This window comes from Ricinus communis, chromosome 5 (genome assembly GCF_019578655.1).
Source record: "Ricinus communis isolate WT05 ecotype wild-type chromosome 5, ASM1957865v1, whole genome shotgun sequence".
NCBI classification, from domain to species: Eukaryota; Viridiplantae; Streptophyta; class Magnoliopsida; order Malpighiales; family Euphorbiaceae; genus Ricinus; species Ricinus communis.
Window position 1 is genome coordinate 29,576,064 of NC_063260.1, and position 14,883 is coordinate 29,590,946.

Genomic DNA, 14,883 nt, shown 5'->3' on the forward strand with positions numbered 1-14,883 from the left:
GAATTGATAGCTACTGGCTTTTACCAAAGGACAATTAGCTTTCAATAATATAAAATTATGGGTATATAATTTGTCTAATTATATTGATACTCCATGAACTTGAAAAAAAAAAAAAGGAAATTCACATCTTAACTAAGTCATTTCCAGACTCTCATATAACACGTGATCACTTTCTTTAATATTTTTTTATAATGTAAGTGTCTTTTTAATTATAGTTTTTCTACTCTGAAAAGAATCATCATGTGAAATCTGATGCCACACTCTTTTCCCTTATCATTCTGTATTTAGCATCGATAGCTGCTCTTTTTCCTTTAGTTAATTTGGTTAGATGCCCTCTACCTAGCAGAAAAAGGATAAAAGGAAATCGTACTTTTCCATCTTTAATTAATCTGATATGTAACTGTCTCTGTGTGTGTACATGTGTATATATATGTCACCTCTGTGACAACCTTTCAAGGCCAAACCCACAAAACATTCTTAAGTTTTAGAAAGCATCTAGTTATGGAAGGCAAAGACGAGAGAAGAACTGATAATAATAAGGAGGATGTCCCCAAGTATAGAGGAGTTAAAGCCATGCCATTCATAATTGGTAAGTACACCGCATATATTTTTGACACCAACCACAGGCATATATATCCTTCTCAAGCTTCGTGACGAATTTGTTAAATTAACTTGCAGGGAATGAGACCTTTGAGAAGCTGGGGACGATGGGCACTGTATCAAACCTGATAGTGTATCTCACTACTGTTTTTAACATGAAGAGCATAACAGCCACCACTGTTATTAATGTGTTCACCGGAACTGTGAATGCTGTCCCATTAATTGGTGCTTTCGTCTCTGATACCTACTTGGGACGATACAAGACTCTTGCCTTTGCCTCTATCTGCTCTTTTATGGTATATATATATATATATCATCAATTTCTAAATCCTAGAAATGTAGAGATAGATTGATGGCCACATGCTTTTTAGTCATGGCATTAAAAATAATTAATTTAAATAATCACTCTCATTATTTCAGTCATATTTTTTATATTTAATTAGTACTATTCATATAATAACTCATTCACTCTATAATCATTTTTTATTTATTCATTCTTTTTATTGATATTCACATCTTGCATCACATCAGCATAAATTGTTATTTTTTGTTGATTCTTTTATTCATTTTCTAACGTAATTTAGATGGGAAGAAAAATTTAGATTCACCGATAGTTAATTATTCGTTTACTAGTCAGTTTTATTACATATATAGTGTATATTTTATAAAAAGTCTTTTATCCTCTGTCTGAAACGGGCTTAAACCTAATTCAAATTTAAGCTCATTTTTAATTTATTTTATACTTACCTTTAAAACATATATTTTGACATAATATTTTACTAGTTTTCCCTAACTAATTATTAGAAGCAAAAGAAAATCTCTTAATTAATAGTATTATTTAAGATTTAGTTAGTAACTAGTGCAATTAGGATAGTTAGACAAGTATACCATACAACGGTAACTGGGCTTCAACTATACTTGTCATGTAACTTATCCCACATATATAATTGTTTTTTGGTTTGTCAAAAAAGAATAAAAGAGGAGCAACTATAGCACCCCGTAGCCTTAGTTGTCCATCTAGCAAGAAGTTTTGTTCTCGGAATTCAGTTTTGATTGCAATTAATAACGTTATGGCCATCTCTTCTTTTTATTTTCATTTTCCTAGGAAGTAATGCAAAAGTTTCAATATGCATGGAATTAGTATCATAATATGTAAGCTGATTCATTTTGCATGTTTTTAATCTTAAAGGGAATGATAGTGTTAACACTCACCGCGGGAATCTCCAAACTGCATCCTCCAAGATGCACAAAAAATGAGATTGGCAGATGTGTTGGAGTTGGAGCCACTGGTGGTCAGTTGGCTTTATTATTTTGTGGGTTAGGATTTCTTGTTCTTGGAGCTGGAGGTATCCGCCCCTGTAACCTTGCCTTTGGAGCTGACCAGTTCAATCCAAATACTGAATCTGGCAAGCGAGGCATCAATAGCTTCTTCAATTGGTACTATTGCACCTACACGTTTGGTATGATGATTTCTACAACGTTCATTGTGTATGTGCAGTCAAACGTGAATTGGACTCTCGGCTTAGCCATTCCTGCAGGTCTAATGTTCATGTCTTGTGCACTTTTCTTCTTTGGTACAAAACTTTATGTCATTGTGAAACCTGAGGGGAGTGCTATACTCAGTGTGGTACAAGTACTAGTTGCTGCTGCTAAAAAGCAAAAGTTAAGACAGCCTAGCTACCCTGCTCTTAGTCTTTTCAATTATATGCCAGCCAATTCTATCAACTCCAAGCTTCCGTATACAAATCAATTCAGGTAACAGAAAAAATTCCCTCTCTGCGTCCTTTATATATATATGTATAGCCTTATGACAGATTAATTCGAACACTGACAAGACAACCAATGTTGTAACTGAAACAGGTGGCTTGACAAGGCTGCAATTGTCACTGATGAAGATCAATTCAATTCTGATGGTTCTGCTGCCAACCCATGGAAACTTTGCAGTATTCAACAAGTAGAAGAAGCAAAATGTGTCTTAAGAGTTATCCCAATATGGGCAACAGGCATCATTTACTATGTTCCAGTAGTTCAGCAAAACACCTACGCTGTTTTGCAATCACTTCAGGCAGACAGAAGAATTGGCAATAATGGCTTTGAGATTCCTGCAGCTTCAATTATAGTCTTTGCCATGTTAACTCTTACCATATTTATTCCCATCTATGATCGAATTATTGTTCCATCTCTTCGAAAGATCACTGGCAAAGAAGGTGGAATCACAATTCTCCAAAGAATGGGAATTGGACTCATTTTCTCAATTCTCACCATGATTGTTTCTGGTTTGATTGAGGAGCGAAGAAGGCGCTTGGCTATTACAGGATCAACAGGAATTTCACCCAAAGGAGGGGTTATATCATCTATGTCAGCCTTATGGCTAATCCCTCAATTAGCACTTGCAGGATTAACAGAGGCTCTTAATTCAGTAGGGCAGACTGAGTTCTACTACAAGCAATTCCCTGAAAATATGAGAAGCATAGCGGGTTCTTTCTTTTATCTCGGGTTGGCAGGTTCATTTTATCTAAGTAGCATACTTGTTTCAATTGTCCACCATGTTACAGCAGGATCTGATGGCAGGAACTGGTTAGCTGAGGATCTAAACAAAGCCAGACTGGATTTGTTCTATTACATGATTGCTGTTTTAGGTGCTCTGAACTTCGGCTGCTTCTTGGTGTTTGCCAAGTTCTATAGATATAAAGGTAAGAATGCAAGTGAGGTTGTGGATGGATGCGGAGAAGAGGTCTGATCAGAAATATTTTTTATAGTATAAAGGGGATTAATTATAATTTCCATTCAGGGTCATGTTTCCTTAAATTGTTTAGCATGCAACTAGAAAGCATTATGAATAAATTTGCGCATGTTCATGTTGTGGTTCGACATCAATAATTAATACAGTATTCTTTCCTAGTTTGATTGATCTCTCTTCAGCAAGTGATGTTCTTTCTTTCTTTCTTTTTCATTTTGGGCATTAGGCGTGGATATCATAAGCATGTATATCTTTTGAAATCAGCATTTCAAAAGACATTTGATATTTGTCTAAGAACAACAATTTTTAATAGTAGAATAGAATAGCATTTATTGCAATGCCAAAACTGGGAATAATTATATATAGAAATTGAAATTATATACACACTTGTTTAGATAATGAAAAGGGGACAAGTTTCTGATAGAGAGAAGAGTGGCGATGCCAGCATAAGCGAGAGGGTGGGTGGGGTAGCAGTTTCACAAGAATTTTGTTCCGACAAGTGAAATACGTACAAGTAGGTTGTGTTAGACTGATGTTTAATCTCATCCTTGTTCAAAATCCCTAACCCCATTTCAATTCAAATAGCTATTATTATTATTATTATTGAATAGGAAAAGAGCTATTATAACATAAAATCAATTTTCTGTCCACATAATCTTAAGCCATCTATTGAAGAAAAAAAACAGACATTTGTTTTCAATAGTAATAATAATTTTTCTTAAAAAAAAAAGTTATAAATCAATTAACATGGAGATGCGGGGTATCGATCCCCGTACCTCTCGCATGCTAAGCGAGCGCTCTACCATCTGAGCTACATCCCCAAATGCGAAATGTGGAAGACATGTAAATAGAAAAAGTAATTATGTAATATTCTTTCTTTCTATTTTCCAAAGGCAGAATATATTTAATAGGAGGGCCTTAAATGGGCCTAAAGTACATCGAAACTTTTTTAGCTATACGTTATGAGCAAGAAGATCGAGATTTCTCCTAATGAAGAAAAACTAATATGACAAATAGCAAATTCATCAAAATATAAACCATAAATTTTTATAAAAAAAGATTAGATGTGATCTTAAATTTTAATCATGAATACAGTATTTATGAATTATTTAAATATAAAATTATTATATAATATAATAATTATTACAGTTACTATAAATTAATAAAATAGTAAAAAAATTAAATTTAAATTATAAAAATAGTTAAAAGAATTTGTAACATACTGAAAAACTTATTAGTCTAATATAATAAAAAAAATAGATATTTTAGTATATATATGTGTGTGAGATATTAAAAAATAATAATAATGATAAATAAATAGCAAAGACTCTAATAATCTTATTTGTTAAAAGTAATTATTATTTAAATATATGAAAATTTATTAATATAATAAAATAAATAAAAAAATAAAATTGATAAATATTTCATATTTTTCGTATTTATTTATCTTAGCATATAAAAATATAAAAACTTCATAAAAATGTATTACATGATTTTTATAGAAAAATTAATAAAAATATAAATAAAAGTATCATAAAATAAAAATAAAACTTATTTGTACGAATATAATTATAAATTGGATTATATATGATATAAAAAATAATTTTTTTAAATATATAATAATATGTACAAAGTGCTAGTGCTTAATATTATATTTGTCATTACTCATCTTAGCGGTGACGTGTCACTATATATAAATTTTGAGATATATAACTTTTTATTATATTTTATAAATTTTGAATTAATATCTTTTATTTGAATTACTATCAATACATTAGCTAGTGCATTATTTTTCAATTATATAATTCTAATTTCAAAAATAGCATCTAAGTTTTTCAAATGATTGCTTCAAAAAAAAAAAATAATGATTATTAATCCATAAAATACTAGTTATATTTTAAAGTTAATCTATAAATACCAGTAATATATTTATTAACAACTTAATAAAATTTCCTAATCTTACATTACACATTATCAATTGTATATTTAATTTATATGTATTTTTAAAAAATAAAAAATATAATTTAAATTTTACAAATTAAAAATATTAATGTGTACTTGTATTCTTTTATGAGTTGCAATTATTGTACTTTAATTGCCAAAGCTTTTCACTTGAAAAGTTGGGATCTCTTTAGTAGTGGATACCTCATTGACTGGAATGTTCTTTCCGTTACTCTATTTTTGTGATTAATGCTAAAACTTTTGCTTTATTTGCCTCCTCTAATAAATGCTAGAACTATAGGGGAACCATTGGTCTGACCGCTTTCATAACTTAACTGAGTCCAACCAAACTATAATAGAAACCGAACCAATAATTACAATTTCTAGTTAAAGAAGATACTTTAAGTTTTCCTCCTCTTTTGATTACTAGTTATCTATTCATATCAAATTCTGCCAAGACCTTATTGTTTATTATCATATTATAATAAATATTTTCAATTTCCATTATTGTTCAAGTGAGTCTTTCACGAGCTAAAATTGAAGATATAGTTGTCGTAAAAGTTAATTAATTACAAAGTATTTGTGTAATGCAAGGATTTACATAATATTAGAAATCAATAGGCCATGGCTGACGAATTTTTGTTCGTCCGTATTTGTATGCTTAGAATGTAATTCTCTTATTAATTATTTTTCTTTTAAAATTCTCATCAAATGTATACCCCCACTATATGAAAATCTGATGAAGAGATTAATTATTTGTTGACATAGACTTAAATTACTGTGGTTTTCATGATCTACAGTTGATATTATACAAATTATAATTAGTTAATTTTTTTATTTAGATTGTGTATACAAATTGGTCATAACAACTTCTCAAATTAACTTTAAAACACCAGAGTCAATAAAAATTATATTTTATTTTCTAAATATTAAAATAATTTTTTTATATAATTAGAAAAGACAAATAAATTAATTTTTTAATATAATTGATATTACTATTTTCAAAATTAAAAATATATTATATAAATTTTTAAAATAATATTAAAAATTTTATTTTTAAAATTAGAAGTATAGAAAACTATTAGTTAATAAAATATTATAATTAATATATGTTATTTCTTAAAATTAGAGTCAATAATCAATTAGAAATATAACTTATTAATTAATAAATTAATAAAAAAATTATAAAATTACATATAAACTGGAATTCTATATGTAAAAAATAAGTAAACATTAATAAAAATTCTATATATTAACAATTAAACACATTTATTAAAAAAATTTAGATCTCAAAAATTAATATTTATATATAGATATAGAATTATTTTTTTCGAAGAGTTTTTTTTTTCCTTATGATTATTTTAAATTAATGTAATTTATTGCAATTCTATTTTTAGCATGTTCGAGATGACACTTAGTATTTTCTATTAAATGATCGACATCCGATTTTTTTAATTTTTTGAATTTTTTTTTTTGTGTGTCAGGAAATGATCATTTCAATTAATCCATAGCATATTTATTTTGTATTTGTTGTTGGTGGTTTAAAGTGTGGTAGGCTTCTGTCATTTTTTATGGTCTCTCTAAATGATTATGAAATCTTTTTGGGCACAGTAACACCACTATCAATGGCTGTATTGAATCTGACATTCTTTATTCTATAAACCCATCAGTCAACTTTGTTAGTAATATGTCTCTAATAATTGCCCATAACAATTAGCTTTTTACTCATATGTGTGCGGATAAAGATTATGTATTGTCATTTCACTATTCTCTTATTGGGTATTGAGATTTTTAGAGTTAATATATTTTATGAAAATTAATATACTGAATTTTTATAAATTACTTTTATGAATTTATCTATACTCTTTAATTTGGTATATTCCGATAAATTCTGTTAAATATGATAAAAATTTCAACTATTTTCTCATTTATTAAACTGAAAGATATACAAAAAAATCTATCCCATATTAGTAGTTTTGGATGGATGATAAATAAATAAATTTTATTTTTTAGTTAAATGATAGATTTTAACAATATCTATAAAATTCACAACATTTTTACCTAAATGCTTAAACAAACATAACATATCTTAAGGGCATTAAACATACCTAAGTTTTTTAACTGAAAATATGAAAAGCAATATTCTTTTTAAAAATGATTGTGCATCTCAAATTATTAGGTCAAATTTATTGTAAATTTAGAATCATTCTTGTCATACACCATGTATGGTATCATATAAATCTATAAAAATTGACTTTATTTTAATTTAATAATTTATTAATATAATTAAACACTATATTAGTTAATTATTAATTAATTAAATATATTATTTTTATATATTTTTAGAATTTAATCGGTAGTACTTTACAATCATAAAATTCATTTATATAATTTTAAATTATATAAATAATTAAAAATTATATATAAATTTATCCATAATCTAAATTAATAGAAAGATATATATAATTAATAAATTATTTGAAATAATATTAATAAATTATTTATAATTAAAAACACACATATAATAGTAAAATATCACATTATTGTAAAACCCCTTAATTTAATAATAAAATTGTATCTTGACCAAAGTGACCTTTTATAATTTATGTTGCATCTCAAATTATTACTTGTTAACGTCATGATGATTTCAGCTCCCTTTGGCTTTGATCCAATTATTGTTGGAGTGCCATTGATCTCTCTGTCAATTACCAGTTCAGTTTTTATCGCATCTTCCTTTCTTTCTTTTGTTTGAAAGTCTTAACATGGCAAAGTTAACAGGAGTATAGATATCCAGTTTATTATGTTTTTATTTATGTACTAAATTGATAAATTATATTTATTACTTTTAAATAAATAAATATTTAATATTTAAATATATAATATTTATATATATATATTATCATTTTCTTATTCATTGTAAAATATACATTTGTTGTAAATAAGAATTAGCCAAGTTAATATGTTGTCTCTTTCGTGCTAAAGCTAAGGATTTTTACTTTTGCCACATCAAATATTCAAGCAGTTCTGAACAAAATTAGCAATAAGGACTTGAATTTAAGGCATAGGAAATGAAAAATTGATTTTTAAGGGTATTAATGAAAAACACATCTGATTTCAGAGGCTATAAATTACCCATAAGAAGGACTTAACCCTTCGGTAAAGGGAGGCTATTTCGCCAGCAATTAATTTCTACTTTCTAGCTGATATATGCCAAGAAAGGCAAAATTAAGAATCAACAAGTAGATAACACTTGTTTTCATATATCCTCAATGAGCCCTTTCCTTCCATGGCATGAAGTACTTAAGAAGCAGCCACCATTAGAAATTCTGAATGATTTTATCAAAGAGAGTGTGCCCTAGAAATCGATGATGCCTTTATACATCCTGAGTCCTGACCAAAGATGAACATGCACATGACCGGCAGAAATGGATGCCTCTACAGTTGTCATTGTAATACATCTATATTCAGGTTAAAAAGTTGTCTATTGCATGGCTAAAATTTAAAGAATATGTCCAAACCGAAAGGTTTGGGGGGAAGGACTTCTGTGGACCATTGTTATACAAATTATTGAAAGGCCTAGTACAAGTCTTTTCCTTGCTGCTAATCATGAAAATTTGGCTTCTTGTAGATTCGTTACTAACTCAGAACCATTCTTTTTTTCTTTAGTGGTAACTAGAATCATTTTACTTTTGTAACCTATTCGCTGTATTTGCAGTTCGTATGTTGCCCAGTGAAGTGGCTGGCATATATATCCTCTAGGCTCTAGACAAGACAAAACACACGTGGAGTTTCTACTGATCATCGCTCATGTTTTCCAATGAACTTTGACACATGAAACATACAAAGGGTAGTTAACCTATGAAAGGTACATGTGATTGTGAAGATTTCTTCCCCTGTGCATCTGTATTATATATGCCCGCAAATATGGAACTCTGAAAAGAAGGGTGGACAGGAAGGAGAGGGGAGCGCTGAAGAGAGAAGAATTGGATGCTCTGTTGTCCTTTCTTCTAATCACTCGGCCATTCCTTAAAGATTTAAAAAATTGACTTGCACAAAGTAATGCTGGCCTCCTAGCTAGGTTGCCTGAAAAGGAGAAATTATTGAGTCCATCAAGTAGTGTCTGTTCATGCAAAGTTTTGATGTATCTTAATATGCTGGCTCTGTTGGTTTAACAGGATTCGTACATTCTGTACAATAATATCTTTAAAATTTAATATCAGTTCAATTATGAGAAATCGTAGTTCTAGCAGAAAAACAATACTTAGAAGCTCTTATCTATTATATTCTTAGGATGGTTCAGTTCAACCCTCTATAATTATGTCCATGCACAGAATGGTAAGGATATTTTCTTTACATTTTCTTAATATTTTATATACAATTAGCATAAAGAATCTAACCACTTCAAAAAAGGTATTATGCTACATATATGCACGTTTCTCTATAATGATTTTTCTTATACATAATTATATAAAGTTTATAAAAAAAGTAAAAGGAAGGTTTTATTTGGTTGGAGCATCCATATATATATATTAGATAATGGTATTATTATTATTATAATCATCATCATCTAACTGCTATAAATAAATTAAAATAATCCATGTTGATTATGATAGTTTGTTATACATAATCATATTTAAAAGGGTTGTGGGCATCTATATATACATTTGTGATATTCCTTCATTAATTTGTTCAGCCATTATTTTGAAAAGGGCCATTGGATTGTCTGCATTACTGACATTATGTTTGAAAAATGTTTCATTTCATTAGAAACTCTTGCACATTCAGATTATGCTTTCTTTCTTTGACCCGACACTTGTATAATTGCATGTGTTAATTTACACATTGATGTAGGCCAATAGAGACCAAAAATTTGTCAATGTAACACCATCATTAATGCATAATGCATTTTGTTCTTATTGAAAATTTAACCGGAGATAAATAGACAGATAGTGCAGGCAGGTCCCCATTACAGACACCAGTTGATTATAGTTCCCATTGATTAATTCTTGTGATCATCAGTTTATGATTGTAACTGTCTGATTCTGCTGTTAATGCTTCTTGTAACCTTAGCATAACCAAAATCCTGAAGTAGTGGCATTATTTATAAAAGGATTAGACATTAGCTGGAGATGTGATGTCAGTCTTGATTCAGTGAAGTTAGAGTGGTTAGTAAGAGGTTCCATAAACTTTGAATGGTTGGTAATTAAATTACCTGGAAAAAGTTCATATTAATAATTAATTAAATATGGGAAGATAATAAAACAATTACAAGGATGTCATAAAAATTAAAGACTCTGAGAGCTCGGGTGCAAGTGGTTCGACAATTGAATCTAGCCAGCTGTTCTTAATTAATTGCTACAGCCCACAGTTTCTATTCTTATTTTACGCAGAAATATTGAGCGAAACCTATTGGTCAACTAGAATTATAGATTTTTCATTAAATTTTTAATATGTGGCATATAATGATGAAATTTTGGGTAAAATATGCTATGTCTTAACATTTTAATGGACGTTTATAATTATATTTAACAAATAGGGTTCATTTAAGAATTTCTTTATAAAGAGATATGATTTAGTTTTTTCTTTAATTAAGTTGTTTATTTTTCTAGCAAAAGAATTCTAAATCTACACAAATATACGCAAGAGTTAACCATGATTAGACAGTTAACTTTCAAAATTAAAGGGTGATGACAGATTTTGTCGAAATATGACACATGTTAATATTTTAATGAAAAGTGTTTTATCTTTTGTTTTTCATATTGAATTTTAATGAAAGTTTCTAATCCTGATGGCAAACACAATTGACCCAAGGACCCATAGCAGCCATCAAATACCAAGAAGAGACAGTAAACACCTCTATCAACAGCACAAACTTGTATATAAAATATGTTTTAAAATTTTCAATACAAAATATTCGGACGAATACCAATGGTTAAGCTTATGAGTCATAAATATAGTAAGGAGTCGGATAGCTTGAAGCATCAAGTTGGGTTTGAGAAGTTATAATCGGATTCTGGACGAGATTTTAGAATTTTAAATTATATATTTTAATACCCCTTTATAAGTTTCAGATTTATATTTAGAATACTTGCTATCTCCATCCATTTATATTATTGAATCATTTATATTATCGAATTCAGGACAGTAGACAACCAAAATCCATTTTAGATAATTAATATTAAAATAAAAAATAATCGAAATTAAACTCTTATGGTTTAATATAGATATTCAGTAAGAAACAATTAATAGATGTACAAATCTCTAAACCTAATACCCATTAAACTAACTACACTTTAAAACTCATTAAAATTAATTTCTTACTCTATTTTATCTTAATTATTTTATATAATTCACGATTCTCAATTTAATTATCCTTCTTCAAACATTAGCTGAACTTGGAGCGATAGTTAACATAATTACTAACTGGTTTTTGAACGTTGGATGAGAGTTTGCCAAAGAGAGTAATTTGTATTTCTTTTTTAAGAAAAAAGAAAAGAAATCTTCGTCCAGTGGAGTGCAGAGAAACACGTATTGCCTTTTTATCTTAAAAATGTTACAAAATACATAACCCATCGGGCATAATAGTTTATGTTTAACAAGTTCACATTTTTCATACCATATAGCTTCAGATAATGTACAAGGTGATGTGATTCCAATTATTTTATATACAACATGGAATCCCTTACAGAATCAAAATAAGTTATACGGATATAATAAAGAAAAAAAAAAAACTAAACTAAAAAAGGAAAGGAATACAAAAAGATAAAATGCAGTACCTACACTGATGTCTACCCATTTTCAATCATTATAAACTCTGATTGGATGTGCATTTTCATGAGACACCCCACATTGTTATAATATTAAACAAAATAAATAATAAATCAAAAGGACCATATGGTTATTAATATTATCAATTATACAGCACCACAACCGAGCCTTTGAAAGATGACTAGGCATCATAAACGAATATTGCATAACAACATCTAGCACTCTTAATTAGATTATGAAAAACAACCATTGAAAGTGGAGTAATGATGTGAATCAATGTGGATCACATGTCATCCGAGTGCAGAAGAATTGAACCCAAAATTAATAAGTAGAAATTAAATGACAAAAGCTGAATATTCGATGAGGAAAAAATTGTAGTTGTTAAAGGATTGTAAGTTGTAGCACATGTTACTGAAATTTCAATGGAACTGAAATTGTAGTTGACACGTACTGAAGTTGAACACATTTACATATTTCCGTACGTCGGCAGCAAAAATAATAATTAAAAAACCAAGGTTCACTAATTAATTTGGACCATTTTTCCACATCCAGCTAGTATATATGAGTTGATGCGTTTTGTTATTTTTTATTTAGTAAAATATTCATATAGTTTTTCTTTAAAACATGATATAATAAATTGCATAGTAATCGTATTAATACAAGTAATATTAAAAAACATGACCAGTTCGTTATGTTTTTTGGGATTTTTAAAAAAATCAAATATTCTTTTTTCTCTTTTCTTTCCTCTAGTAAAAACATTAATTTGTCCTTTTAAGAATTGGTAGTGAATTCTTTTCGTATTCAGGCGACTCTAAGGATGCTTCCCATGTCAGCTTAGTGCTTCACAAAAATGCTCTTCATGGAAATGGAACCTTGGTTGATAAGGAAAAGAGAAGACCTCTCCTTTCCAATAACCCTTATGGGTATTATACTTTTGATTCATATACTATGCATAGATGTTCTTAAGCTTGTCGCTAAGACACATTTTCTTAATCTTGCTAAATTCTATTGAGACAGCATATGTTAAAGAATGGTAGGTGATATTGGCTACCCATCCAAAATAAGTCTATATGCATCGAGTTAAGAAGACAATATATATTTTAGCACAAACGTTTACGTGTTAGAGATTCTACATCTCTAAAAAATAAGATACAAATAATTTATAAAAGTTAACATTCAACTAATTAAGTACCTTAAGCATTTTGATATTGGTTCACTTGAATCTGATTTTATTTAATGAGGCCTTTACACTACCGCAGGAAAAGACTCGGCAATTTACTTGCATAGATATTAAGTTTCCACAAAATGCATGGAATCTTTACACAGCCCATTCACATTTCTTTTAAATCAAATCAATGCAAATTCACTTTACTTTCTGCAAGTTAAAAATTGCAGGAAAATGAGGAGTGTTAAGAGCTTTCTTTTCATTATTTTCTTTGCACTTTCTCTTTATTATCTTTTGCACACTTTCTCCTATAAGCAAGACAAGTAATAATTGCATCTTCGTATTTATCTCTTTCTATTTTATTCTATTATGCTAATCCAAGCGAATTATTTATATTTTTCATGTTTGAAAAACTAATAATATATTTTCTATAATAAAAAATTAGAAATTGGTTGAAGAGAAAAAATAGCCAAGTGAAGGAAAAGCACAAAATAAAGTAATAAAAGTACAAAGTGTTTAAAATAAAGAGACTTAAAATTTAAAGCGTATTACAAAAGTATTATTTTTATTTGCGTTATTTTAATATATGTTTGTATTAATTATAAAATATAACACATATAATCTTATTTATAAAGAGAGTAATAAAGATGGCCAAATAGATTGGAATATCAGTGTACAATTCAGTGAAAGGGAGAGTTTGCAGAATTAGTGTAAAGGGTCAGCAAGCACGTACAATAACTTCTTTTAGCACAACTAGGAAAGGGATAATCATTATGTACTCACTAAGGTTCGTCTATTTACATCATCCATCCCTCTAATTTCAAAATAATACTAAACTATCCCTATTTTATAGTCCGCGTATTCATTCCGCTTTAACAAATAAAGAAAAAAAAAAAGAAAAACTCTCACTCCGCTTTTAATAAATAAAGAAAAAAAAAACTTTCAATTACAGAAAAAAAAAACATATTTGCCCTTAAGATAAATTGTTACTAAAATTACTTGTATTTTATTGTGAAAAAATTGCTAGGTATTTGGAGTGAATGAGAGGGTATGATATTGGGTATTTAATTTTTATCTTTTCTTTACCAATTTTATGGGAATTTTTTGATTTGGTGTTGATTATTTGGGTTTTAAATTTAAATTAGATATGCGAATTGTGATGATAAAGCTATAACTTCACCGATGATCCTTTCTCTTTTGGAATAAACAAAAAACCATCATTTCGTTTCAACAATAATACAGCCAATTATATTTAGTTGTTTTTATTTGAAGCCAAGACGAAAATGCAACTCGTTTTCGATACGTGTAAATTTAATACAGCTTCTAGCATCACTGTTTTAGTATTTTGGCATTGATTTTGACCCGCCATTGATAATCACAAATGTGTAAATGAGGGGGACTGCATATTAATTAGACCTCACACTGTAAGAAATGCTAACAACTTAAAAGTAGGTTTCACGAAGTGACGATGAATTGATGGCGATTGAGAATTAGATCGTTGGAATATATATTTTGTAACATCAAGTCTAAGATTTAACCCTTGTTTGGGAAGATAGAAAGAGGGAGCAAATATAATTTTATAATAAGGGGGTTATTTTTCCCTCACTTTCTGGAATCAGAAGAAAATAAAGTCAATATTTTTATAGGTTTATAATGGTAAACTTGTCAA

General features: G+C 28.6%; 1 protein-coding gene and 1 non-coding gene across 2 annotated transcripts; one reads left to right on the forward strand and one right to left on the reverse strand.

Annotated features, from left to right (window-relative positions):
* The first annotated feature begins 382 nt into the window (after nt 1-382).
* Nucleotides 383-3,507, forward strand: LOC8271326 (protein NRT1/ PTR FAMILY 2.11). The gene is made up of 4 exons (XM_002517414.4): nt 383-589; nt 679-896; nt 1,790-2,355; nt 2,461-3,507. The coding sequence occupies exons 1-4, from the start codon at nt 502-504 to the stop codon at nt 3,338-3,340; spliced, it is 1,752 nt and encodes a 583-aa protein (XP_002517460.1). The 5' UTR covers nt 383-501; the 3' UTR covers nt 3,341-3,507.
* Nucleotides 3,508-4,088: 581 nt separating this feature from the next.
* On the reverse strand, nt 4,089-4,161 carry TRNAA-AGC. Its single transcript has one exon. It is a non-coding gene; the product is annotated as a tRNA-Ala (tRNA).
* Nucleotides 4,162-14,883: the final 10,722 nt, after the last annotated feature.

What these genes read in the sequence shown, in the direction of transcription:
- LOC8271326 (XM_002517414.4), top strand. Translation starts at nt 502, where the DNA reads ATGGAAGGCAAAGACGAGAGAAGAACTGATAATAATAAGGAGGATGTC. An exon ending in AGCCATGCCATTCATAATTG is followed by an intron (nt 590 to 678) that starts GTAAGTACACCG and finishes ATTAACTTGCAG; the next exon opens with GGAATGAGACCTTTGAGAAG. An exon ending in CCGTATACAAATCAATTCAG is followed by an intron (nt 2,356 to 2,460) that starts GTAACAGAAAAA and finishes TAACTGAAACAG; the next exon opens with GTGGCTTGACAAGGCTGCAA.